Genomic DNA, 25,999 nt, shown 5'->3' with positions numbered 1-25,999 from the left:
GGAAATGAGCAAGTAGCCAGCAACTGGCAAAATATGGATGTCCCCGTTACCCAACACCGGGGAATGTGTGAACGGAGTTTTACTTAAGAGGACAGCATATATGGATGCCCATCTAGGTCTCGGCTGTTTTGGTTACGTTTTCTTTTTAACCAGTATGTATAATTGTGATGTTTCTAATGCTAATAATGAACAACTTGTAATACTTTTAATTAAATCCCTCTGAAGCCGTTAAAGTCATGAATTGTTATTGCTTCAGTTCTGCTTTTCCCCCCGCTTTTAATTTCCTCTGCAGATTTTTGCAAGGCTTTAGAATACCGCCTGATTATTTGAAACAAGTATAGAATAAATTGAATCAGCGTAAGAGGATATTTGGCATAAATATTCGACACTCTAAAGGAAATTTATAGCGTCCTCTCATTTGAGATAAGAAAGGATTTGCCTGTGTTGTTATGATTCTGTGAATCAACCTGATTTTTTTTCGTTCCTACCCTCAGTTTGTTTGGTTTTTTTATATGGTTTTGTTTTGGTTTGTTGCATTTTATTCCGGTTCCAAACCATTTTTCGCATTGTTGCTGTTTTTATACTTTTAGTTTTTAAATGACAAATTCCTATGAAATGCAAAGGTCATTCTGTAACGGGAGGCCACTTTGTATCTAACTCCTGGTGGGCCAGGTGGTAGGCCACTAGCCTGTGACTTGGGAGGCCCAGGTTTAATTCCCTGTTCTGCCATAGGCCCCTGTGTAGCCTTTAACAAGTCGCATAGCCTCTTTGTGACTCATTTTCCCATCTGTGCAATGGGGATAACGCCACTTCCTTGCTTCAGAGGGGTGTTGTGAGGATAAATCCATTAAAGATTGTGAGGTGCTCAGATACAATGGTGGTGGGGCCAGATAAATATGTAGATGGATCTTCTCAGCTCCTCTACAAATGACTCTTCAGTTCTTCTCCATTTCATCCGTGCTGCCTATGAAGTCTAAAGGCCCATGTGAAATTTCCTATGCATTGCCCGTGTTTATGAGCAAACAGAACCTACCCTTGGCTAGTGAAACCCTTGGAGTTACTCGCGGCCTGATCCGAACCCTATGACAGCCAATGGAAAGACTCCCGTTGACTTCAGCGGGCTCAGAAAGCTCCCACTTTGGACCTCACCATCATATCCTTGCATAACTATTTACTGTCTTCTCCGCTATCTAAATGGTGCCCCCTTCTGGTGACGCCTTCCTGCTGACCGCAACCAGCATGATCCCTTCCAACTTCACTGGCCACAGCCATTGAGCCTGCCGAGTGGGTCCAGTCTACCAGGGCTTCCACCCAAAGGTGTTTCCCTCCTCGTTGCCACTTACCAGTCACAAGGGAGCAGCCTCCGGTAAGGCGAGTACAAAGGGTCCCCACTGATCTCAATTCACATCAGGAGACTGACCACGGGGCGGCTCATTTGGAATAAGAGAGGAGCCCTGTTGTGAACCCATCCCGTTCACAGGAGTTCCATTTGTTCCCATCAATGGCAGGATGCAGCATCGCAGTGGCAAATCACTGACTGGGGAAGCCATAGGGAAGAAATAAGGGGGTGAGACTTGGATCGGGATGCAGAATACCCCGCAAATATGTGTCAGCGTGAAATGAAACCAATGAGGCGAAGTAGGGGGGACCTGCTTTATTTTACACCACATTCTGGTTATTTCACTTGCTGTGTTCCCCAGTTTTCTGGCCCTCGGATTGTAAGTTACGCCCTTTAACACCACCATTTACTGTAAATTTGGCCCAGAGTTGGTTGCTCTGGACTTAGACTCTGGGTAGCTGTACTGAAAGGGCAGCTGGTTAACTCAGGAAGGGGTGGGTTGTTTGTGTTTTTCATATGCCATAGCCCTTAATCAACAGCTCCGTGGAGCTGTATTTGTTCTGTCTAGTGGTGGACCCAAAGGAGAACCTTGGATCTGAACGCAGGCACATGCACGTACACCAGCCCACTCACCCAGAACACGTACACACGCAGCCCCTTCGAACATCGGGAAGGTACAACTCGGTAGCAAATGCCGATACAGAGCCAGGACTCTGCACTTCGCGGTTGCCAGTGGAGAGGGAGTTGGGGGATAGTTCTTACAAAAGGACTCCACGGGCCTTTTCCTTTCTGTTACCCTTATGCACTTTCCCATCTCTGCTTCACTTCAACTGTTGTTAAGACACTAAGCAGAGCTGCCAGCTACACTCTTCCCCAGCCCGTGGAGAAATCAGACTTAACTCAGCCTCTCCTCATTAACCGTTGGCTGTGTTGGTTTTTGCTCAGGCTCACAGAAGGAGCATGGAGAAAGGAAAACAGGGCCTGCCTGTTGGAAAGAAGCAGGGCTTCCTAGTTGGATTCTGCAGCATGGGCTGCAGTGCCCTTCGTGAACCAGGGCTTAGAGAAGCCCCTGTGCGGTGGCCTTAGGTGTAGCACAGGCTCTGTTAAGTCAGTCTGAGCCCCAGGGTCTGTTTCTGTTCAGCAGCCTTAATCAAGAATCCCCTTTCTATTCATCACAGCCGAGTCCTGTGTCTTCTGTACTACAAGGGATGCAACAGCCCCTTCCTGTTGAAGACAGTGTGAAGTGATCTGTTTCCCTCCTGATTTTATGCAAGCGCTCCTTCCCCTCCCGAAATCAGGAGCCAAATGTACCTCCCAGGGCTGATGAACCTCCCCCAGACACTGTCTTATTTTCTTCTTCACAGCTAGGATGTGCGATACGTATCTCCGTGGCCCCAGCGGAGTGATCACCTCTCCCAACTACCCTGTTCAGTATGATAACAATGCCTACTGCGTGTGGGTGATCACCGCCCTCAATCCAGCCAAGGTAGGTCTCCGAGAGATGTCGCCATGTTAGTATCTTTATTTGCTTTTTGAAGTCACCGTTCATCTTCCTTTCTCTCTTTCTTTCATTGAAAGCTGCTCAGGTTTTTGGTGCTGTGGTTTCCACCTACCACGTGTGTCTCAACTACTTAGGGAGGCTGTGACACGTCACGTACCTCCCGTTTAAAATATCTTTCTTTAAAGGATGTAATTAAAAGTCAATGTAATTATTTTTAATCAAAGCCTTTTTGATATCTCGATGTGACGGTGCTGAAATGCCAAACAGCTTAGAAAGCATTTCATTAAAACTGGCTTTCAGTTAGGGCACGGTACGTCCGTGACGCGACTGCTGATGTTCACTGATCCTGACTGATACCTGGCCCCCAGCCAACTGAGATTTACAGTCTAAAGGGCAGAGGGAAGGCCAGAGAGGAGGAGGAACTGGTTCTCTCCACTGCTGATACCGGCCAGTCCTTCCTGTGCTTTGGGGTTTGGAGCTGGGAAAGAAAACGCTGTGAGTGTTCTCTGCCATCCCCACTTGGCATGTGCTGGGGGAGAGTTTTAGATCGTTGCCTTTGCACCCTAAACTTGTGATGCTTGATGACTCAGAGAGTTCCAGGCTATAATGCTTTGGTCTTGCTGTGGGTCCACGAGGTACTGGAGAATTGTGGAGAGTCCCCAAAACTTCAAGAGGCTCTGTTAAACAGGCTGGAACATATTGCTAAAGTCCTGAATTCCCAAAGAAGTAAATTCAGGTGTCTCTCTCATTTGTTTCTTTCTCAGTCTTTTTTCCTTTTTCTTTCTTCCCTCCCTCCCAAGTTCTCCGAAACCTTCCCTGGCTGATTTTCCTCTGCATTTTCCCCTTAGCCCTCATCACGCCCACATTTGGCAGCTTTTGCTGGTTGATCAGTTTGGTCACTTGACAAATGTGAACAAGTTGCAAGCAGGTTTTTTGAAATAATCTTAAACGTAAGAATAATCTGCCCCAGTCCAGAACTATTTGGGGCAAAGTGTGGCGTATGTTATGGTTGTTTTTGTTTAATTGATTCCATAGTAAATGTCTTGCAAATTAACTTTTTTTATCAACTGAAGATTTAAAAACAGATTTCAGGCAAACAAACATTGCACACCGTGTGGCTCTGGAGCAAGGGCAGAAGCTAGGATGAGGACTGATGGGAGGCTCTGCGCCCTTGCTGGGTGTAGCACTGGTTTTGTCTGTGACCTGGGAGCCCACGAGCCTCTGAAGCTTCCCTGTGAACTATTGTTGCCACTTCAGGAAGGTTTTTGGGCAGCTGAATCTACTGTTAGAAAACAAACCTATGTTCCATGTGTCAGCTTGTGGGATCTCAGTCTTGGAGCTGGTGACATGGGAATGTAGAGGGGGTGATGTGAATGAGAAGAAAAGATCTAAAGTGTAGCCATGGTTGGCTTCTGAGAAACTTCGCTGGCGATCAGCAGGTGCAAAGGGCGCAGCTGAAAAGCTGCCAGTACCAGTGACCAGCTAGTGCTAGTGTTTGTTTCTCCAGGGGACTGAGGGTTGTGCTTCCCCAGTGAACATAGTGTAAACCCATGTGCAAGTCCTTCCATGCACCTGCTCCATTGCTGCACCCTGTGCGACACGTGCCAGGTGAAACACACAAGAAGTGTCATCCGGGGTGTCTGAGTCTGAAGAGAGGATGTTCCAGTGGAACATTAATACTTTAAAAGAGATTCCACTGCAGCTTGGAAGCAATTGTCAAGGTGCAGCAGAGGGATTAGATATAGCTCATGTCAGTGGCAAATAACACTATGCATTAGCTGTATAACGTGCACTCAGGGGTAGGTTTTTGGACACAAGAACTTTGGGGCCATAATAGAAATTGCAGGGGAAGAGGTGAGAAGTGACATATTTCCTTCATTTTTCATAATTATTTTTCTGCATCTTTATTTGTTTAAAAAAGAAAATGGACATGAAATTTTGGTAAATAAAATTTACAGAAAAGAGTTCCCTTTGTTCTGGGGCTTGGATAGGAAGTTGCAGTCAGCCTGGCACTGTCTGCACTGGCTTTCAAATAGGCAAACACTTTCGAGCTTGGGTGCATGACTTTGGGCACCAAAATACGTGTTTAGGGCCATGTCAGTTGCTTCGGTGATCCTAAACAAGAGAACTGCCTTGTGCCACTTCCCCGTGGTGCTTGAATGTGCAGACTCCAGACATTCCCATTTGCTTTTTCACCAGTCACGAAAAAGCTGGTAAATCAACTTCTCTGCTTTTCCTGCAGCAATCTGTTTCATGGTTTTCCCTCTGCTATGCACAATTGCTAGGCGGAATGGCCCATTGCATGCATCCCAGACTGTCCCCACCCTGCTGCAGCTTCCCCCATCCCCACTGTTCTTTCTCCAGTTGGTATCTTCCTTAGCTTTTAAACATACTTTAATAATAATAATAATTAATAATAATTAATAATAAATTTTAAAAAACCTTGATTAGATTACAACAGATCCATAGGACCAGATCCTCAGCGGGTGCAGCTTCACTGACTTAATGCCTATGGAAAATAAACATAATCTTTTCCCTAAAGTAACTTGATAATTATCAGCCTATAAAGGGTTTCTGGGAAGACTTCAGGCTGTTGAGTGCTTCATCCCAGAGACATGATTTCCAGGTAGGGAATAATCTCTCCATCTCTTTGCTGCACAAGGGGTTAGGTGAAATGCACTGATGTGTTTGGAAAAGCCGTTGCTGTGCCTGCTTGTCATGTGCAAACAGTTTAGCTTCTTCATGTTAACCTGAGATGCAGTTCATGACCATAGAATGATGTCTTGCACCCGGTTCAAATGCTCTGTGAGGTCCCGGGGCCGATCCAAGGAGAGGGCTGCCTTTTGACACTCCCCAGGAAGATGGCAAACAGGAAAAACAAATCAATTGCATTTAGCATTTGCTGCTACTGAAGGAATCTGTTGTGGCTGCAGAAACCCCAAGCTGTGAAGAAGAGCTCTCATTGGCAAGGAGAAAACACATGTATACAGCTCCAAATCATTGCATTCAACAACAAGAAAGCATGATCACGGAATAAAATACATGTGCTGACAACAAAGGCCCCAGTCTAGCAAGTAGATTGCCTGGTGTGGCCAGTTCCCTGCGCCCGTGCAGAGTCCCATTAAAGCAAACTGTCTGGGTTAGTTCATTGGCTTACAGCACATCCCTGTCATGCTGGGAGCACCCGAGTTCTAATCCCGGTTTTGGCACTGACATTCTTTGGGGTGGTGAGAAAGTCATGTAGGCCCTGATTCAACAAGGAACTCAAGCACATGAGGATTCACTGAGTTAGGCACATGCTTAAATACCTTACTGAATCGAGACTTTTACCTCCCTGGTTCATGTTTCCCATCTGTAAAATAGGGAGGAGAACACTTATGTGCATTCCGTCACAGAGTGAGAGGGGGAGTTGAAGATCGATTTAATTACATCTCTGTAAAGCCCTTTAGAGATAAACGCATTGTGGGCCCGATCCAAAGCCCATCCAAGTCGGCAGGAGATTCTCTGTTGACTTGAATGGATTTTGGATTAGCTCCCACATGAGCTCTTAATATTAGGGATGGGAAAACCCACTGACCCAAACTCAGAACTCATTTGAAAATCATCTGTTCTGTATTGAGAAAAGAACTGTAGGGGCCACATCCTCAGCTGGTGTAAATCAAGTGGATCCACTGAGTTCAATACGCCTATTCCAGTTTATATTTTAAGGTTCAAGTGTCCTTTAGTTGGGAAAAGGAGGGAGCTGGGCTGCTGCATTTTTTAAAATTTATTTTTCTTCTCAAGAAGCAAGGTGTTAAATAGTTTACAACCAACATGGGGCAGTAGCATTTTGCAAGGTTGATGTTCTGTATATGATACAGGGCAGGTTTGGAAACATGAGGGGTTTTTTTGGTCAGTGATGGTAAACGTCCATTTCACTGTGCATGCTAAACCAATGGGGAAACAAATCTAAACTCATGAACAGCCAAAGTAAGAAAAATGTTGCTTGAGAATTTTAGAGTTTGATTTAAGGATAGTTACTTAATATATATTTGACATGGTGACGTCTCCCCCGTTCTTAAAATAAAACTGAGCTCATTTGTCAATGTTTCTTCTGAGAAGTACTCCTAGAGCTCAGTGTTACAAGACATGGAGCAGGAATCGCTCACATGCTAAAAATGAAAGCACATGTTTATGTGGCTTGCTCCAATTGCTCAGCACCTTACAGATTTGAAACGCTAAACTGGCTTCTGATTAAATGAGGCATGGGATACAGTTTTGGGTAAACGAGCCAAAATATGTGTGCTCCAAAAGAGCTGGGTATCTAGTGATCTGACCCAGAAATGCCTGAGTTTCTGTGCTCAGCTCTGCCACCTGCTTACTCTTTGGCCTTGAGCAAGTCCCTTGACCTCAGTGTGGTTTTTTTCTCCAGCTGTAAAAAATCCCCTGCTGTGTCGATGTATCTACTGGATAGCAATGTTCACTTATTGACCTCAAACAGATATCGTGGGCTTAATTAATATTTGTAAAGCGCTTTCAGATGAGCACATGAAAGGCACTATACTACATGGATGGGATTATTATTGTAATTTTGTTCTCCAAATGTGACCTCCTTCATGTCAGAAATTGCAGTGGATCAAGCCTTAAAATCATGAGGCATATTTGAGCCCATTTCTTTGACTTTGCCAATTGTTTCCTGTCATGTCAATGAATTAAAAATGAGGCTTTGTGGCATTAATGTTCCTGCATCTGCCAGGAGGTCTTGTGGTGGTTGTCCCATTAAATAATGTTCAGTCTTCTGCCAAAAGGAAAACAATCTAAACTGTGAGGAAAAGATACATAAATAAATGTTACACTTGCTATCCTGTTCTCGTGCAACAAGGTTATAGTCTACAGTATATTAGAACGTAATTAGCTATTTAATGAGGGTCGGACTCTTTAAAATGCAGTTTACTTGCATGACTGGTTTAACTAATGATGTGTGCCATTTTACAGCCCTGTGTTCTTTGTATTAATCACATTATTTCATTGTTACATGGTTCAATAATATTCTGTGTCGGTTAATATTTCAGCATTGCTGATAATATTAGTAGCTTTTTATTTAACATAAAAGAATGGAGATTGGGGATTTTAAGAACATTTATTGTAAGCCGCAATCAGGAATTGGAGTTGATCAGTACTAAAATGTATACAAGTTCCTAAACCTCCATGAAATACCATGAATCCCTTTGTTTTAGAATCCAAAAGCTTTTGAATGCTCTGCTCTACCCAAGATGTGATAGCCACAGTGTCTAATTTCATTAGATTTCCTAGATTTACACATTGTAAAGAGATTAGTTATACGAAAGGTGCAAAGAACATTTTGCCTGAATCGTGGTGTCACGGGGGCTCAGTCTGTCCCGTGGGTGTCACCCCTGTTTTCCAGTGCAGGGTTCATACACCCCGTCACGCAGTCCTTGAGATTCCCTGCTAAGTCATGTGATCACAATCAGGAACTCCAGACCCTTGGGCAGGGCAGAGCAAACAAGCAGTCTCTAGCCGCCTGGCCGAGGCAAACAGTCATAGTTATGGGGTTCTGATCCCCGGAGTGGGGCAGAGCAAACAATTAGTCTATATCAAGAGTCCCCAGCAGCCACACCTAGTGGCAAATTCACGGGGAACCCAGATCCACCCTACTCCACCAGGTTCTGACCCAGGATCCCATGAAGCCAGTAAACTCCCTATTAAGGGTTCACACCTCAGTCCTAACACATTCCCTGGTTAACTTCCGACCATAAAATCTATCTCGGGCATCTCCTCTGCTGACAGCAGCTCAGTATCCCTGTCAGTCTCCGCAGTCAGCTGGGCCTTCACAGCGTAGTGTAGCTCCATGATCTCTGCAGTCTGGAGAGTCGACGGTTCCTCTGCAGGAGCCTGCAGCATACATCCTTCCTCCTCCTCCTCAGCCAGCCCCAACTGTCCCCTCCACCTGGAGCATGCACAGCAGACGTGTGGGGGGGGCGTGGTTTCCTGGGCCCACAGTGATTGGTCAGCCCCCGTTGGCCCAGTACAGAGTTGATACACCCTGTCGCACATGTATATATATATATACCCGTTGTTCTTAAAAGGGTATTATCCTTTGGATACCTGGTCAATTAAAATAAATAAATAGATAAATAAAATTAGAAGTGGCTTAAGATGCTACATCTTCCCTTGCACCAATAATTGTGATTTTGCACTCACATTTTTTTCTGTATTTTTAAAATGTTTTCCTCTCCCTGCTGCTGTGTGAAAGACCCACATAACATGAAGGAAAACAGGAAATACAATGAAATGAGTTTTAACAAAGTGCTGTCAAATGTGAAAACAAAGAGTCACACACTTTTCTCTTGTCTACTGCAATTATAGTAATCTTAGGCCCTGGTTCCACAAATACGGGCGCACTCCTGTAATTTTAAGCATGGGGGTAGCACCACTTAAATTAATTGCCATTGAAATCTGTGTTCATTTTGAATTCTGTGGGCTTACTCGTGTGCTTAAAGTTATGCATGTGCTTAAGTCCTGGCATGATTGGAACCTTAAATGCTGCTTTTAAGTATAGTAGATGAAAAATGTTTAGACAGACATCTGTTTGTTTTCTTTTAATGCCAGTGGTGTCCCTTTGGAGAGATGCTTCCAAATATAATTGATCTTTACATACTTAATAATTATTATTTACCCACAATCCAATATGAATAGACACATCTAATAGAATTTTATTTTAAATTTCAGTGACAACGTGGTTTAAACATTCCTCCCTCATCTTTGGTAACAGGCTAGTCTAGTGCATGACAGTGAAACTGCCGGGAGTCAGAATGTGAAATTGACCAACCTAGGGTCAGATACTCAGTCGATGAAACTTGATGGAACTACATTGGCTTCAATGCCTAATAACTTCCCATAGAGAATTGACTACGGGCAACGTTCCTCAACTGGTGTAAATTAGTGTAACCCCAATGGTGTCAATGGAACTTTGTCAGTTTACACCAGCTGATGATCTCATACCTAACTCCCCTGTCCCAATCCGGATGAAATTATTTATTTACTGGCATAATGCTTCTGTGGTGTTGTGCAGACATTTGGGGTGACCATGTCCCTGTCTTTATGATTTTAGATTATTTCTAATCTGAATTGCAAAATTAAATAAATATCATAAATCAATGATCCCCAATCTTTTTTGTCTGGCAGGCGCCAGATGATGAGCCATGGAGGACCGTGGCGGCGGACGAGCATCCACCAAAATGTCGCCGACAAGCAGCAGCATCCAGAGGCGTCGCTGCTGAAAATCAGCGGCATTTCGGCGGATGCTCGTCCGTCGGCCAGTACGCAGGCGCACTTAGATGCCCCAGTGGGCGCCATAGCACCCGCGGGCACCGCGTTGGGGGCCCCTGTCGTAAATAGTTGAAAAACAGATTAGATTTAATAAATTCATATTTGATAACCCCAAGGTGTTATGAGTATCACAGGAAGGTATGTTTCATATAGGCACATGCATAAGTGCTTCTCTGAATAAGGATGCGTTTAAATACACGCGTATGTACTTTCCTGAATTGGGAGCCTTTGAGAAGTACTGCTCCCATTGATTCCCATGCTTAGCCCCTCTGCAAAGCAGGCCATTATTAGCATCAGGTTACAGAGCTTGCCCAGGGCAGAATTAAGGTCTAGTCACAGTAGGGCAATGCCTGTGGCCCCAGGCCCCAGTTTCAGACTGAAACATTCATTTTTTTTTAAATGAGTGGAACTTTCAAAAGCATCTAAGTGACTTTAGAGCACAATTCTCTTCGACTTTCAGTGGGACTTGTGCTCCTAAATCACACGGGTGCTTTGAAAAATCCCATCCACTGTTTATGTGAAAAAAATCTGAACATTTGAACCAACTGTAAACGAATGCAGTGACATCTGAGTCTGCTTAGAGCCTGAAACCATTGCTCTGAGATGGGGAGCTGCCACCAGTGTAACCAATGCAGTGATGTCTCAAGCAGGGGGAAAAACAGCAGCCACTAAAGCCAGGGAGGAAACCTCCTGAGTACACAAGCACCACCAAATTGACTAGCCTAGGGCCCCAGGCTGCTTTAAAGATGCCTGCACTGTGTTGACTGATAAATGTCACTTACACGTGCTTTCAAATCCATCACCCAAAGCCAAATCCCCAATTTGCAAAGAAAATCGAATGGTAATAGTGACCAACCAGCAGAGCGAATATAACCCCTGTGCTGTAAGTTCAACGGGCGTGTCTCTGTATCAGTAAATGCATAGGGAAAATCGATAGACACGGCAGAGAAATCTGAAAGATGATTTCAGTAATAGCTGTGTGCGTCTGGGGAGAAATGCCACAATGCAATAAAAAGTGAGACCAGACACCAGCTCCACTGTCCAGAAGATTTAATGCACCTATAAATTGCTCCTCGATAGACACGCACACACAAATAAACAAGAGGAGTTGCAGACTCCGTGGTTGATTCATATTAACATGCTGTATCTTTGCTAGGTTATCAAACTCACCTTTGAAGAATTTGACTTGGAAAGAGGATACGACACGCTGACAGTGGGTGATGGAGGGCAGGTTGGAGACCAGAAAACTGTGCTCTATGTGTAAGTAGTTTCTTTTAGCACTGTGCAAATCAGTACACGCCTTTTGCATCAGGGTATTTACTGTAGGGGTTTGGATTCTGGAGGGTCCAGGGCCTGTTTGCTAGAAGCCAGTGAATGTTTTATGTCATGGTCTGCAGAATGAAAGGAATGTTCTTGCTGGAGCCTTGTATTTCCTTCCTAGTCACCTTATCTTCAGGTCCATCCATGGCAGCCCTCATAATCTTTGTTCCCTCATCCAGCTGCTTCCATCCTTCTGTGATGTCTCTGTGTCTGGAAACTTGACAGAAGAGAAAAGAATGAGAAAGATTAGCAATAGCTCGGAAGCTGAATGTATGGGGCCAGAAATCTAGTGCAAGAGCAAATACTGAAGAAGCAGGAATTGAAAACAGATGACACTTGATTCTGAATTGCTCTGCATCTCGTGCAATTGTTTTACCTGTGCAAAGTGCATGTAAATCATTACCATTTTGAGCTGATAGCATTTTATGCTCGTTTTGCACTGGTGTAAATGATGACACAAGGCCCAAGGCAACAGAGAATCTGGTCCACTGAATTGATATCAGTTCCTTTACAGATGTAATATGCAGTCGCAGTTATCTCAGTAGATAAAACATTGTGAGGCATCCTTTTGCTTATAGGGCTACATTCCATCTTTGTTCTGCATGCAAAGGTCACATTGATGGCTAAGGAATTCTGCTCAATTGCCAAGGAAAGACTTTGGTCCATCCAATAACCTAGGCCACTCCTGCCATGCTAAAGTAAATTTGGACTACAACTTTTGATAGTAAATGATCATTCAAACCATGGTGAATGGCGTTATGCTAACTGCCTGGAAATAAATACTTCATGATAGGGCTGACTTATGAGGATGTTAACGCCATTACAGAGCTCCTGTATAGTAACTGGAGAGACAGTTTTGCTTTAAGCTGAAGGCATATCTGAATTATTTGTGTGAGGCTGCCTGAGAAAAGCAAGAGAGACTAATGGCAGCTAGAAAGTGGAATGCATGGGGTCAGATATCCAATGCAAGAGCAAATGAATTGAAAGTGGATCATGCCTGATTTGCTGCGCATCGTGTGCAGTTGTTTTTACCTGTGCAAAGTGCATGTAAACATGGAGCTTTGCAAACTCAGAGAGCGAGAGACATGCCCTGCCCCAAAGAGTTTACAAACTAAGCATCACTTCTTGGGGTCCTTAATCAGGCAAAACGCTCACTGAGGTCACTGTGTGTGTTCGGGTGGACTCAGTAAAAACTGAGAAAGGACCTCAGAATTTGGACCCAGGGGAATAAGTGTACATAGTGGTGAAAGGTCTCAGTTGTCCATGGGGGTCTCTCTCTACTCCATACTTTGTGGATTATCTGGTTAAAACTGTGCGTACACCTGTGAATAAATAACTCCACAGCAGGCTTTGACTCCCCTTCTGCAAGATGAAGATAAGTCGAGTTGCCTTAAATATCAAGCAGGATGGGACAAACCTGAAAGAGAAAATGAGGCCTGGAAGCCCCAGTCTCCGATCTACCAATTTCTGAGGGTTGGCCTCTGATCTTATTCCAGTAGGTCCCATCTCCCCTCCACAGCCTGAAGGACAGGGGATGAGCGGGAGCACCAATTGCTGAAAATGACATCAGTTCAAATCCAGCTCCAGTATGTGGAAGGAGCCGTAGCTTTAATCGTATGATACACTGAAGCAGAATGCAGTGCAGTTTTGTGTAGCTCTGTAGAGAGAAGCAGGCTGTGACTGGGACCTTTAGCTTTAATATAGTTAGCACGCTACAAATAGCAGTGAAAACTCTGCAGCATGGACCCTGACGTGGGTTGGGAATGGCAGTGTGTACCCAAGGTTATGGGCAGCCTTCTACAGCCCATGCTGAAGCCCACTTCACCTTGTGTTCACTGATATTTTTAGCTGTGCTTGCTAAATTAAAGCTGGCCTGGGTACGCCTACCCACCTGCAGTTATACATCCCATTGCAGTGCAGCTCTACCCTGAGGAGCCGGAACGGGTACTGACCTCTTCTGCAAGTCTGACCTTTAACCTTTTTTGTTGCATCCTTTTCCTATCTCTGACATGGAGAAGATAACTACTGACCATTTGGGACAGGCGAACCTCATTGAGTGTGAGGTTTTGCAAACTTCTTTAACTCTTTTTTTTTTTTTTTTTTTAGTTCATGTGCTGAGGCAAGGAAGGATTATCATCTCCATAGTATAACCTTCCCAAGTTTGCAAAGAGTATTTGTGAGAACTGGGAACTGATCCAAGTTCTCTGCAGGCCTAGGCTCACCTTCCTCTTTATGTAGATATATTACAGCTAAAGAAAATGTGTGCCATGCATTATGGGTAGAATAACTGTCCAAAATCCTGGCTGGCATAAGTGGTTGCCCTATTTACTGTATATAACCTATTTCTTATTATATGAGATTATATTAGATTTTTTTTCTCTCTTCTCATTTTGCCACAGTCTGTCTGCCTGCCTGCATTTCATTTTGCTTAATTTTTCACTCTTTTTCCTCTGGAATTTCTCTCTGCCTTCTCTCCTTCTCTTGCACTGTCTCTGCTCAGCATAGTGTGAACTCCAGTGACATTTGAGTCAACGTTTCTCACCTGCGGTGTATATAACTCTGAAGTATGACTTGTGAAAGTACTTGTAATTAAAGTGTCGCAGAACATTTCACAGCTGATTGGTCTGACCATGGAAATTAGAGCAGAGGAAATAGACTGTAATAAATAATTTAGTCAATGGATAGTCCCTCATTTTCGTGTTGTGGGATGTCCATGAACAGATGGAATCAGTGTGATCTAGTGGATAGAGTACTATGTGGGGACTCAGAAGACCTGGGTTCTGTTTCTGGCTCTGCCACTGGCCTGCTGGGTGACCTTGGGCAAGTTACTTCCCCTCTCCGTGCCTCAGTTTCCCTATTTGTAAAAGGGGGGTGATGACACTGACCCTACTTTATGAAGCGCTTTGAGATGTGCTGATGAAAAGCACTATGTAAGAGCCAGGCAATGGTATTATTATCAAGATCATCCCAGATTTAATCTTAGTGCTTAATCGGTCCACATTTTTTAATATTAGATACTCAGCACCTTGCTACTGCAAATTTGGAATCGCTGTTGCTTAGCCGTGATTGTTTGCACAAGTCACACAATCTTATTTCTGTTTCCTGCCTGGATGAGTGTAACTCTTACCATCAAGTGAATGGTGCAAAGACATCCAGGGAGTAAATTTTCAATCCCAGAGTGCGAGCTGAAACTCACTAGTGAGAGTGGGTGCAAAAGGAGCACACAGGCAGCAGAAGTGAATGAATATTTGGGGGGTGACATCCTGCAGCATTCGCCCAGCTCTAGTGCAGATTCAATGAAACCTTCATGGCATGCATACCCGCTGGCTACAGCTACTGGCTGAGAGAGCTGGAGTCTGATTCTGAACCCACCACCAGCCTTGCTTCTGTCACTAGTCTTAACCAGTTCTCGTCTGCTTGTTGGGAGCTGAATCCTGCATCCACTGAAACCAAGAGACAAATTCTGAATGACTTTAATGGTGCAGAATGGTAAACTATCGGAGTGCCAAACTGAGCTGTGGGAGCTTGGTGGTTGTCACTCTCCTTTCTTGCAGCCCAGTACGACATCCGTGTCCTTCAGGTGAGATGGAGACTCTTAGCCTGAGATTTTGGGGGTTCAGCTGCCCCATGTCCATTAACGTTAATTGGAATTGGGCACCCAAATCCTTCCCTCAACTGTGAACATCTCAGCCTGACTGTCTTCGGGAAGGTGGAGTTTGAAAGCGTGTGTGAAATCTTGAGGCAATGATCTTTTCCTCTCTGTCAGTCCTCCATCTCCCTTCCTGTGGCTGCCTCTTTCAAAAACCCCAAAGAGGAATTGGTGCTGTCGGTGCACGGCCACTGTGGTCACTCCCATGCAGTGCTGGTTTACAATAATTTTGCCTCACGAGCTCTGGGATCAATTTAATCAAGAACGTTTTCAGGCGCTGCTATTGCTGGATCTGTGGATGATTCAGGACATATAGCAAGTGTGTGTGTGTGTGTACGGTTATGCAATTGTTACGAAAAGTGACCTACTCATCCATTGTAAGCACTGGATTTAAAAATACATGAATAACATGATTTAAAAATACATCACAAATAATACTTTAGCTGCAGCAGTACTATTTAATATAAACCACCACCTGTAAGCCAGGCAACTTAAAAAGTCAATTCCTGCCCCTAAACAAAGTGAATGCCTCACTTTTACGATCCACACCCCCTACTCCATTATCAAATCTGTGTGTGTTGAACAAAGATAAGGTGAATAGTCCCGGTGGCTAGATAAGAGGACCTATGTAGCTCACGAACATGGAGCTGTTGTGGAATTTCTCTAATGGGTTGCTGGTTCAGCTCTCCTGAGAATATCTTTCTAGGGTGAGCCTTACTTAAACAACACTCTAGTGCTTCCCTAGGGTGTGGCATCATGGCATCATCAAGGGTTCGTGGAGGATCAGCAGAAGCACTAGCGTTTGTGCCCGTCTGCAGTTTGTTTGTGGTCCCCGTGAAAACTTTCCTGTCAGCAGAGAAGTGCTGCATGAAATGCAATTAAATTAAATTTCTAATATTTGTCTACATTTTTGCTTTATAAGTAACGGGGTGGGGGGGGGCAATGAAGATGTCTCTGTCACCTGCTTCCCTCACCTGCGGGTTTTGCGTCCTGTTTCAGTTGCCGTTATTCACATTACAATATTGCCTGAATGGTTCAACTGAGATCAGGGCTCCCCTGAGCGTGGTGCTGTGCAGACCCTTAGTGAGAGCCTGATTCTTGCCCTGAAGAACTTACAGTCTAACTGGACAGCAGGTGGGAAAGGAAAGAGATTAGGGCCTGGTCTGCAATTTTAGCAGACATAGCTGCAGTGCTCAGGGATGTGAAAAATGTGCACTCATGAGCAGTGTAGCTATGTTGGCCTAACCCCCGGAATAGATGTAATAGGTTGATGGAAGGATGCTTCACTCCGGGAGGTGCTGTTCTACAGTGATGGAAAAAACCTTCTGTTGTAGGCTGCATCGACACTGCGGGGTTATGCCGGCATAGCCACAGTGTCATAGCTATGCCGCCTGCAGTGTAGACAAGGCCCAAGTGGTTTGCTAAGGTCACAGGCAGAGCAAAACCCAAGTCTCCTGATTAAGAGACCAGTGCCCTATCCACTAGACCTCATTGTCTTCTGATACATTTGTTTCTTACTGCCCTTCAGAGAGGAAAAATAAACCATTGCAAACCTTGCCCCCGTTACCATTTTCTGTTGCTAGTCAGTTTAGGACTGGCCCAGGGAAAAGGAGCAGTGCTGTGGGTTGGGATTCAGAGAAAGATGTGGGAAAGTTTTCACGGGGACCACAAACAAACTCTAAGTCTGGATCCTAGAAGATGTATCAATATTTTACTTTTAGTAAGCACTAAAATTTGCTCAGTTGTTTTGTTGTTTGTTTTTTAAGTGAGATTTGAGAGCACTGATGCAAGTTACTGTCTACCCCACAGAAAAAGGGTATGTGGTCTTTGAAATGGACAGCAAGCCAAATATCCCTGTAGGGGAAATAAGCATTATTTTTTTTGACAGTTTGACAGGTACGACGGTTCCTGATCTGATTGTCAGCACAAATCACCAGATGTGGCTCCTCTTCCAGACAGACAGCGTCCGCAACTTACTAGGATTCAAAGCAACCTATGAAGGTAATCTATGTTCAGTTCTTGGCATTTGCTTGCCTCAGAAGAAGCAGGGATGTGGTCCCGTGTGGATCTTGTCATCTCAGGACATGTAATCCCGCTGCAGTTTTGACAGCTCCATGGTGGGCATTGCACTTGGAGGATTCTGACTCAGAGCTTTTGAATATTTATTTTTAAAGCACCTTAGAGTGTGATACATTCCTGACAGCAGGTGCTAGTGGGCCGTGATCTGGGCTTTGAATGACTGACTCTATACAGGGAGTATGGTGTATTTGAATATGTTAATGTGTTTCATATTACAAAGGGAGACGTACCAAGAAAAATGGAAAATGTACGATAGACTAAATTCCAAATAAGCAGGAGATTATCCTGTGAGTCATAGCTGTCACATATCTTGTCTTGCAAGCTGTAAGAGTTCTGAGGGCTTTTCTCTTTAATGATCTTATGCAGCATAATTCAGCACTGGGAAAATATTGGCTTTCTTCTTGTAATTTTAGTTCTTGTTTTCTTTGAAGGTTCTATTTTTGTTGCCTTGTTTTTTGTTTTATTTTTTTCACATCTGAATAACATGGATATCAGACAGTAACTTTTTTACAAGGAAATTGAAAAGTTTAGGGTTTTTTAAAACAATGTCAAAGAATATCAGCTATAAACAAAAAAAGTGGAGGAAGGAGATTGTCAGATTCCCACAGATGCTAAGCACCTGCAGCCCTCTTTGAAGTAGGGATTTGGTCCAATATGAATAGAAAACATTTCATAATATTTTGTTTCCATGAAAATGGTCAGGGTAGGTTTTCTTGAGCATTTCCCTTGCTTTGATGGGAGTGCAAACAGTATAGCAGTGATCGTGTACATTTCAGAAAACAAGCAGGAGTGAAAGTAACCAGCCTGGTTTCCTTGTGTGAAGTGTAAGTAATCAATCTCATCAATAGTGCCTAGTGAATTTTCAGAATAAACATCTTTAAACTGTAATGATCTAAGCAAGGTGTGAAAAGGAAAGGTAAGAATGAAGCCTGGGATTTTCAAAGTAGACTATTGAAATTCATTGGGATTGGAATGCTGAATTCCCTTAGATTTCTTTAAAAAAACCCAGCCTTGAATAAATAAAAAGCCAGGATTTTGTATCTTTACAGTGGTCACAAGTGTTTGCATTCTTCTCCCAACTTGTCTGAAGTCAGTTCTTTCCTCTCTTACCTTAAAAACACCTCAGAGATTTTCAAAAGTGCCTGGTTACTTTGGCTGCCTCTATTTCTGGGTGCCCAACCTGAGATGGCTTTTCAAGGGGCCTGACCTTCAGAGAGCAGGTGCTAAGCATTTATTGAAAATCAGTCTTTTTAACATGTCTCAAGTTGAGCACCCAAAATCACTTGTGTCTCTTGCAAACCTTGGCCCTGACATCTCTCTCTAGTAGTCTGATATCCTCAAGCAGTGCAAGGAATGTTAGAGGGTCTATTACAGGAGTGAGTGGAGGGCGGGGGGGTTCTGTGGCCTGTGATGTGCTGGAGGTCAGACTAGATGTTCATGATGGTCCCTTTGACCTTAAAGTCTATGAGTCTATGAATGCCACTCTCTGTTCTGGGCATTAGCAGTACAGAACTGCAGATGTGTCAAGACTGGAACTCAGCTGGAAGTAGTTAAACAAATTTCATTTTAACTTTTTTAAAAGCTCTTTTCACTGTAGACCAGACATCTTGATTAATCTCTTTCTAAATCCTGTTGGTTAAAACCATTTCAGTTCCCTATTAAACTGGGGCCAACACTAAAATGTGGTACCTAAAACCAGACACACAAACCCATATCTAGGACCCTAGACATGTGATTTTAAGAGGTGCTGACCGCATGCTGCTGCCATTAACTGCAGTAGAAGTTTTTAAGTGTCTGGAACTTTTATAGTCGATTCACCCACCTTTGAAAATGTTTGCCTAGGAATTTTCAGGGAGTGGTGAAATTGTCGTATTGCTTTCAGGCTGAGAGCTGCTTCTGGTAGGATTGCTGATTGTGGTAGTCCAGTTTTGTTTGGGCCTAAAGAAATCTGCTGAGGTTCAACAAGTACAAGCGCAGGGTCCTGCACTTAGGACGGAAGAATCCCATGCACTGCTACAGACTAGGGACCGAATGGCTAGGCAGCAGTTCTGCAGAAAAGGACCTAGGGGTACAGTGGGCGAGAAGCTGGATATGAGTCAACAGTGTGCCCTTGTTGCCAAGAAGGCTAATGGCATTTTGGGCTGTATAACTAGGGGCATTGCCAGCAGATCGAGGGAAGTGATCATTCCCCTCTATTCGACATTGGTGAGGCCTCATCTGGGGAACTGTGTCCAGTTTTGGGCCCCACACTACAAGAAGGATGTGGAAAAATTGGAAAGAGTCCAGTGGAGGGAGAAAAAAAAAGATTAGGGGGCTGGAGTACATGATTTACGAGGAGAGGCTGAGGGAACTGGGATTATTTAGTCTGCAGAAGAGAAGAATGAGGGGGGATTGGATAGCTGCTTTCAACTATCTGAAAGGGGGTTCCAAAGAGAGTGGATCTAGACTGTTCTCAGTGGTACCAGATGACAGAACAAGGTGTAATGGTCTCAAGTTGCAGCGGGGGAGGTCTAGGTTGGATATTAGGAAAAACTTTTTCACTAGAAGGGTGATGAAGCACTGCAATGGGTTACCTAGGGAGGAGGTGGAATCTCCTTCCTTAAAGGCTTTTAAGGTCAGGCTTCACAAAACCCTGGCTGGGATGATTTAGTTGGTGATTGGTCCTGCGTTGAGCAGGGGGTTGGACTAGATACCTCTTGAGGTCCCTTCCAACCCTGATATTCTATGATGTATGAGAGCATGAAGGGGCTTGACATACAAGAAAACCTAATAGAGCTAAATATCAGTACGTCTGGCTTGGTTGAGCAATGCCTTAACAGGATGGGGCACGGTGGTTTACGAATATTTACAGGATGTCAACATCATGTTTGCAAAGAGAGGTACAAGGAATAATGTTACTAAGCCAAGCACAGGAAAATAGAGGCTGAACATCAACGTTATAATGGTGAGACCTTAGCCATTGGAATAGCTTTCCAAGAGAAGTGGTACTACCCCCATTACTTGGGAAATAAAGATCATAAGTACGTATTGTAGAGACCATCCTGCACTGGTAGAGGTGACACTGTCTCATCTAATAGGTCCTTTCCCTCGGAAATTTTATAATGAACCCGTCTTTACTCCTAGGTTCAGTTATTGCCTGTGACCTGCTTAAATGTTACAGATGGCTTGATCCAAAGCAGTGTTGAGCACCTGCTGCTTGACCTCTGGCTAGGGTTAGGGTGACCTTTGCCTCTCAGGATTGGGGCCGCAGTGCTGGTCACGCAGTTCTAATATATTCTGTAACAAATCCTGCTGGTGCTTCTCCTCCCCCGGCTCCCTGCACCTTTACCTGGGTGCTCACTCCAGTGGTGAATCACTTGCCAAGGTTTCCCATAGTTTTCGATACTTTGCTACTTCATTTACTCCCCAGAACCAGTGAGAGGAGAAAGGGGAGCACTGTGGCTTTGCAGGAGGAGGTGACAAACGTCCTATCATCAGCGTGAATGCACCTTCCTCTTCAGGATGGAAAAGGCTGCTTGACCAAGAGACCCCTGGGCACAAAGTAGCCAAGTGTGAACATCGTGCCCCTCCCACCTAAGTGAAAGATGCACATTCTCTATAACTGCACCTCACTTAGAAGAGACTGAAGCCACCTTCCCAGAGCTGTTCATTGTGGCAAGGTTACCTGCTAATAGGTCCTGTTGGCTACTAGCCCGAATTAACCTATTCGGGGTGGTTAGCATGGAGATGTCATCTCTGCCCAAGTGTTAGACAGATGCATGAGTGGAGTTCAAGTTAGTTCCTTACCCCATAGCCTGACTCATCATGTGTGCATCGTAGCCTAAACTCACTAGATACCAGCGTGAACATAAAGGCAGAGAGCCTTCCTATGTGTGGCCCCTGTCCCAAGCTGTCTCTGAGCTGTAATCCACCCTTGCATGGTTTACAAGTGAAGAGCCACTCGCTGACTAGTGTCCAATGGTCCTTTTCTAAGCACTTTGCCTTGTCTTAGGGCAGCAGTTTGGTTTTGGTCTTGCTGAAAAGCACCGGTGCATGAGCCACAGAATACACCTCTGTCTGGTGTCCCCAAGGCCCGTGCTGGAACCATCCCATAGCTTGGCTTTCCCCTAAGCAGCCAGTTGCATAAAATACATGTCATTTTGCAAATACTTTGAGCCAAATGATAAAGCAAAAAACATCTAAGTAAGAGGCAATTAGTGCTTGGCAAACACAAACGAAATTATACACAACTTGCTAACAAGTTTCATTGCCAGTTTTACAGCCACCCTCTTCCCTAATTGCAAGAAAGAAATCACAGTTAATGGATCCGTATAAAGTCAAGATGAAGAATTTGCCTAATAGGAAGTCGGAGTATTGCTTATGTAGTATGTTTAACTAGCTATATATCCTAGCATACTTCTTGGGTTTAGTGTACCTTTGAAGTGTAACACAACATTTGTTGGCGGTGTTCAAATGCCTGTGCTAATCTTACTCCTAAGGATGTATTGAAACGTGTTTCAGGACTTAGAGAAAGTTGAGTGCAGCAACATGCTGCCAGTGTTTTAAGAAGGAGCTCCCTGAAAACCAGTCACCTTTCTTAGCCATGTCCTAGGGATAGATGCGCCCACAGTAAGGGAGGGCAGTGAATCTAGGCTGACTTCAAAGCTGTCTAGTTCAGCATGTTGGGCCAGATCCTCAGCTGGTGTAAATTGGTGTAATGCCATTGATTACAATGAAGCTGTGCGAATTTATACCAGCTGGCCTTTCAATAGCAATGGAGACTGTGTGTCTGAATCCACTAGACAAGTTTGAACATCTGAACCACGGCCTTTTCTTTTCCCCTGGAATCAAAGACGCTCTCTTGGGACCATAACCGAGGATGGCAGCCCTGCTGTTTATCAGAGAAATGTATATTAAGCTCCACTTTGCTGGAAAAGTCGTCCTTTGTCTCTGAAAACGATATGGAGCTGATTGATGCCACAGTGCTGTGTTCTATTTGTGAAATGGGGTATGGTCTTGTAGAGGGTCTTGGATGTCGTCTTCTCCCTCCTGTCCGAGGGTCTTGGATGTCATCTTCTCCCTCCTGTCCCTCTATCCAGCGTAGGGTCTTTTGACATTTAGTGCACACCCATGCACCCCAAAGACAGACTCAGAAGACTCTTTATGAGCTCCAAAGAGAAATCATCTCTGATAGGGATGCTTTGACGGTATCCACAGAGGAAGTAAACTCCATGAGTAGCAGAAAATCATGTCCCCTTCTGACTCGTCCTTTAATTTGCAAGTGGAGTTCTACCATGTGCTCCTAGGAGCCTGCTCCATGACATCCCTATGTGAGAACTTGGTGTATGAAAGGGCTGCCTGCCTGTTCCAATACCTTTGAAGGGCTAGACTTCAAACCCCAGTGTCCATTAATGCCTCTCAGCTGACCATCACTGAACGTTGAAAGCTGAAGCAGACTGGCATGAGCTGACACTGCAGAACAAAGATTGAAAATGTGATGCCTCCCTTAGAATGGGAGGATCCAGGCCCCGAGGCATTTACAGCTACCACTGAAGTTCATTGCAAATGCTCTGTGTATTGTTGTGCTGGATCAATGGGAGCTTGGCCATTGCCTTCAGTGAGAACTGGATCAGGTGCTAACTGAGGGATGGCTTTGGCCCACATACTGTCACTTGGAAACGGGCTCTTTGCGCTTCATGAAAAGTTAGCAAAGCAGACCTTCTAATGTCGTTTTAAACTTGTGGTTCAGAGACATGGTAGATGAGCAAACAGAAACTCCCCCCTCCCTTTTTTTAAAAAAATGGTAATTGAAAAGAAGTTTTGCTTCCAATTTAGGTGTATCCCTGTGGAGCTGGGAACAAAAAGACATGCCAGTGAGCTACCAGGAAGTGCATGAGAACCAGAATGTGAAAGTAGGGAAAAGTTAACTGGGGAAACTAAACCCCAGCATTAAGGGTGAGATGGAAGAGAGGCTTGTGGGTAAAGCACTCAGCTGGGGTTCACGGCTCAGGGGTCGACTCCCAGCTCTGCCCCCCATAACTGTTTGGGGTAAATTCGCTGAGGGCACCTAAAGAAATTAGTATCAGAAGCCCCGTGTCATTGGGACTTGTGCTCCAAAATCCCACTGAGAACCCTTTTGTGCCCCATTTGCCAAATGGAGATAAGAATCATTCCCTACCTGGCAGAGGCGTTGTGGGGATAAATCGCTGTTTGTGAAGTGGTGATGACCATCAGTGACCATCAGAAACCTCATCATCTTCTTCTCCAAGTCCAAGGCACATTTGGTTGACCTGCCCTTCGCTAACATAAAAACATATCAATTTAAAAACAAAACAACCAAAAAACAACAGCAAAACCCCACCTAAAACCCTACCAAAACATGGCAGTTCCCTGCAAGTGCTTCTCTGCCTAAGAAGAGGATGAGAGAACAGGTATATGGAGATGTTGGTCACATTGTTCAATGCGTTGCTGGAAGGCAACCAGAAACTGCAGTGAGGAGTGGAGTATAAGAACCTAGCTAGAATAGAATAGGCGCCTAGAAAGAGAGAGGAATGAGATTTTAGAAACTCATTAAGTTTCAATACTTTAAAGTGGTGCTAGAAATAATGCTAAGAATATTGTTAATGAATTCCCTATTGATAGTTCCCCAGTAATCCTGAAACTGTAAATCAAAACTAATAATCTTTTTTCTTTCCAAAATACATCAGCCCTTTAATTATTTTTTGTTGCGTCTTTCAAATGTGCTATCAATGTCGGTTCGCAATATTTTCTTTTCCAGACTCAAATTCACAGGGCGCTTGGCTGTCTAATCTCATCCAGCGGATTCCCACAAACCATCAGACATCTGGATTCACAAGTTTTTGCAGCCTGGAGTCCCTCGGAGCTTTCTGTGAAGCACTGAGTGGACTTATTTTGCACAATCCCTTCCCAATAACTCAAGTCCCCTGTGTGGATGTCATTTTTCATTTATTGCAATCTGTCTGTCTAGATCCCCTTGAGTAATGTCTGTTGGCTTCTTCTTGTGGTTTAAAATCTAAAGAAATCCAGTTGCAGATGGAAAAGGGGGAAAATTCCTAGTGAAGGAGGGTCTCTCAGTCAAATACACCCTTCATAATTCTTTATGATCATCCTTCTTGGCTGGATACCATTACGCTAGATGAGTGTCTTGTTTAATCTCCGCTAATTTTAGTCTTCAGTGGGGTGAATTTCCATAACACTCAACTCTATCTCTCATTCACTACCGATGCAACAACCACTACTACTAAAATGTCGGAAAGCCTACAGGAAATTAGCTCTTGGATGAAAAACCACTGGCTCAAGCTGAACCCAGGCAAGAGTGAAGTGATGCCCATTGAAAAGGGGAACTGCTTCGAAGAACTGGCCAAGAAGTTTCATCAAAGGCTTACAGCTCCCATTCATCAAAGTGGTTACAGGTTTCATGGTCCTGTTGACTCCTTGCTAAGCTAAGATATGATCTGTTTCCAAAAATGTCTTTTCACCGCCATCTTTCTAGGTAACGTCTCTTCCTCCAGCATGAGGATCTGGCCAGAATGGTTTATGCATTTCTCACCTCCAGGATTGTCATAAATAAACAGATCAGGGTTAAGGTCTCTTTTACCTGTAAAGGGTTAACATGCAGTACCTGATGACCACCTGACCAGAGGACCAATCAGAGATAAGATTTTTTCAAATCTCTGTGGAGGGAAGCCTTTGTCTGTGTTCCCTGTTTTGCTCAGAGAACTCTTTTTGGATCTAAGAGAGGACAGTCATGTCTCCAAGTTCTCCTGGAGTAGTTTCTACTAATTAATAGTGAGTATTAATTAGAAAGGCGAATTAGTCTTATGATTTGATTTCTATATTTGCAATTGTGTGTTTGCTAAAGGAAATGCTTTATTCCTGTTTGCTGATATTGCTTTTACTGAGAAAGGGGGAGGAGGAATTCTCTCCAGAGATTGATAAGGTTATACCCTATGAATGTCCAGCTTGGGCTCATAGAGATTCTGTATTTTCTTTTTATTCTTTAATAAATTCTTTCTTTTCTTTGGACTTGGTTAATTCCTTCTCTTGTGGAAATTCAGGGGAAGGGGAGGGGGGAAGAGACAGTCCTCCTGGGTTTGATTCAAGCAGTTTGAATCAGGTATCTCTTTCCAGGACTAGGGAAGGGGAGGGGGGAAGTGAGTCCCTCTTTGTGTTGAGTCAAGGATTTGACTCGGTGTATATCTCTCCAGAGCAGGCTGGAGAGAAGGAAGAGGGGGAGGAGGGGAACTGGCTGTTTCTCTCTCTCTCTGGTGAGATTCAAGGGGTTTGAATCTGGGTTCCCCAGGGGAAGCTTGGGGGACAGGCAGTGTGTCAGACACTTTAACCTGACTGGTGGCAGCGACAAGGAGACCTACCCTAGGATTTTAGGGTGGGGGGATACATGCTGGTCCTCAACTTGAAACCCCCCAGTTTCAAGTGAGGGTGCAGACCATGACAAGGATGGATTACTGTAATTCATTATATTTGAAGCTGAATGTGAAGATGATGCTCCAGAAAGTGGCTCCTGCCTTCTCCAGGGCTTAGGCCCCTCGACTGGCTCCCAGTCAGCTTCTGATGCCAGTTTAAGTCCTGGGTTCTAATTTTAAAAGCAATTAAGAGACTATCCCTGCCCCGGAGATCTCACAATCTAAATAGCCAAGGGTAGAGGGGGAAGGGAGGTGAAGTGCCTTGTCCAAGGTCACAGAGCAGGTCAAGTGGCAGAGGGGGAACAGAAGCCAGGTTTCCTGGCTCCTAGCTTGGTGCCCATTTCACTGGGCCTTTCTTT

General features: G+C 44.3%; 1 protein-coding gene across 1 annotated transcript in view; it reads left to right on the top strand.

The window, feature by feature from the left end:
• CSMD2 (CUB and Sushi multiple domains 2) overlaps positions 1–25,999 on the top strand; it is a 542,149-nt gene that overhangs the window by 290,884 nt on the left and 225,266 nt on the right. The window contains exons 11-13 of the mRNA XM_044997694.1: positions 2,704–2,825; positions 11,326–11,429; positions 17,027–17,139. Of these exons, the coding sequence (XP_044853629.1) occupies positions 2,704–2,825; positions 11,326–11,429; positions 17,027–17,139 (339 nt within the window). The remainder of the gene's footprint in view (positions 1–2,703; positions 2,826–11,325; positions 11,430–17,026; positions 17,140–25,999) is intronic.

This window comes from Mauremys mutica, chromosome 23 (assembly GCF_020497125.1).
Source record: "Mauremys mutica isolate MM-2020 ecotype Southern chromosome 23, ASM2049712v1, whole genome shotgun sequence".
Classification (NCBI taxonomy): Eukaryota; Metazoa; Chordata; order Testudines; family Geoemydidae; genus Mauremys; species Mauremys mutica.
The sequence above is the reverse complement of the archived record's forward strand: the minus strand, read 5'-3'. Positions and strand labels throughout refer to the sequence as shown.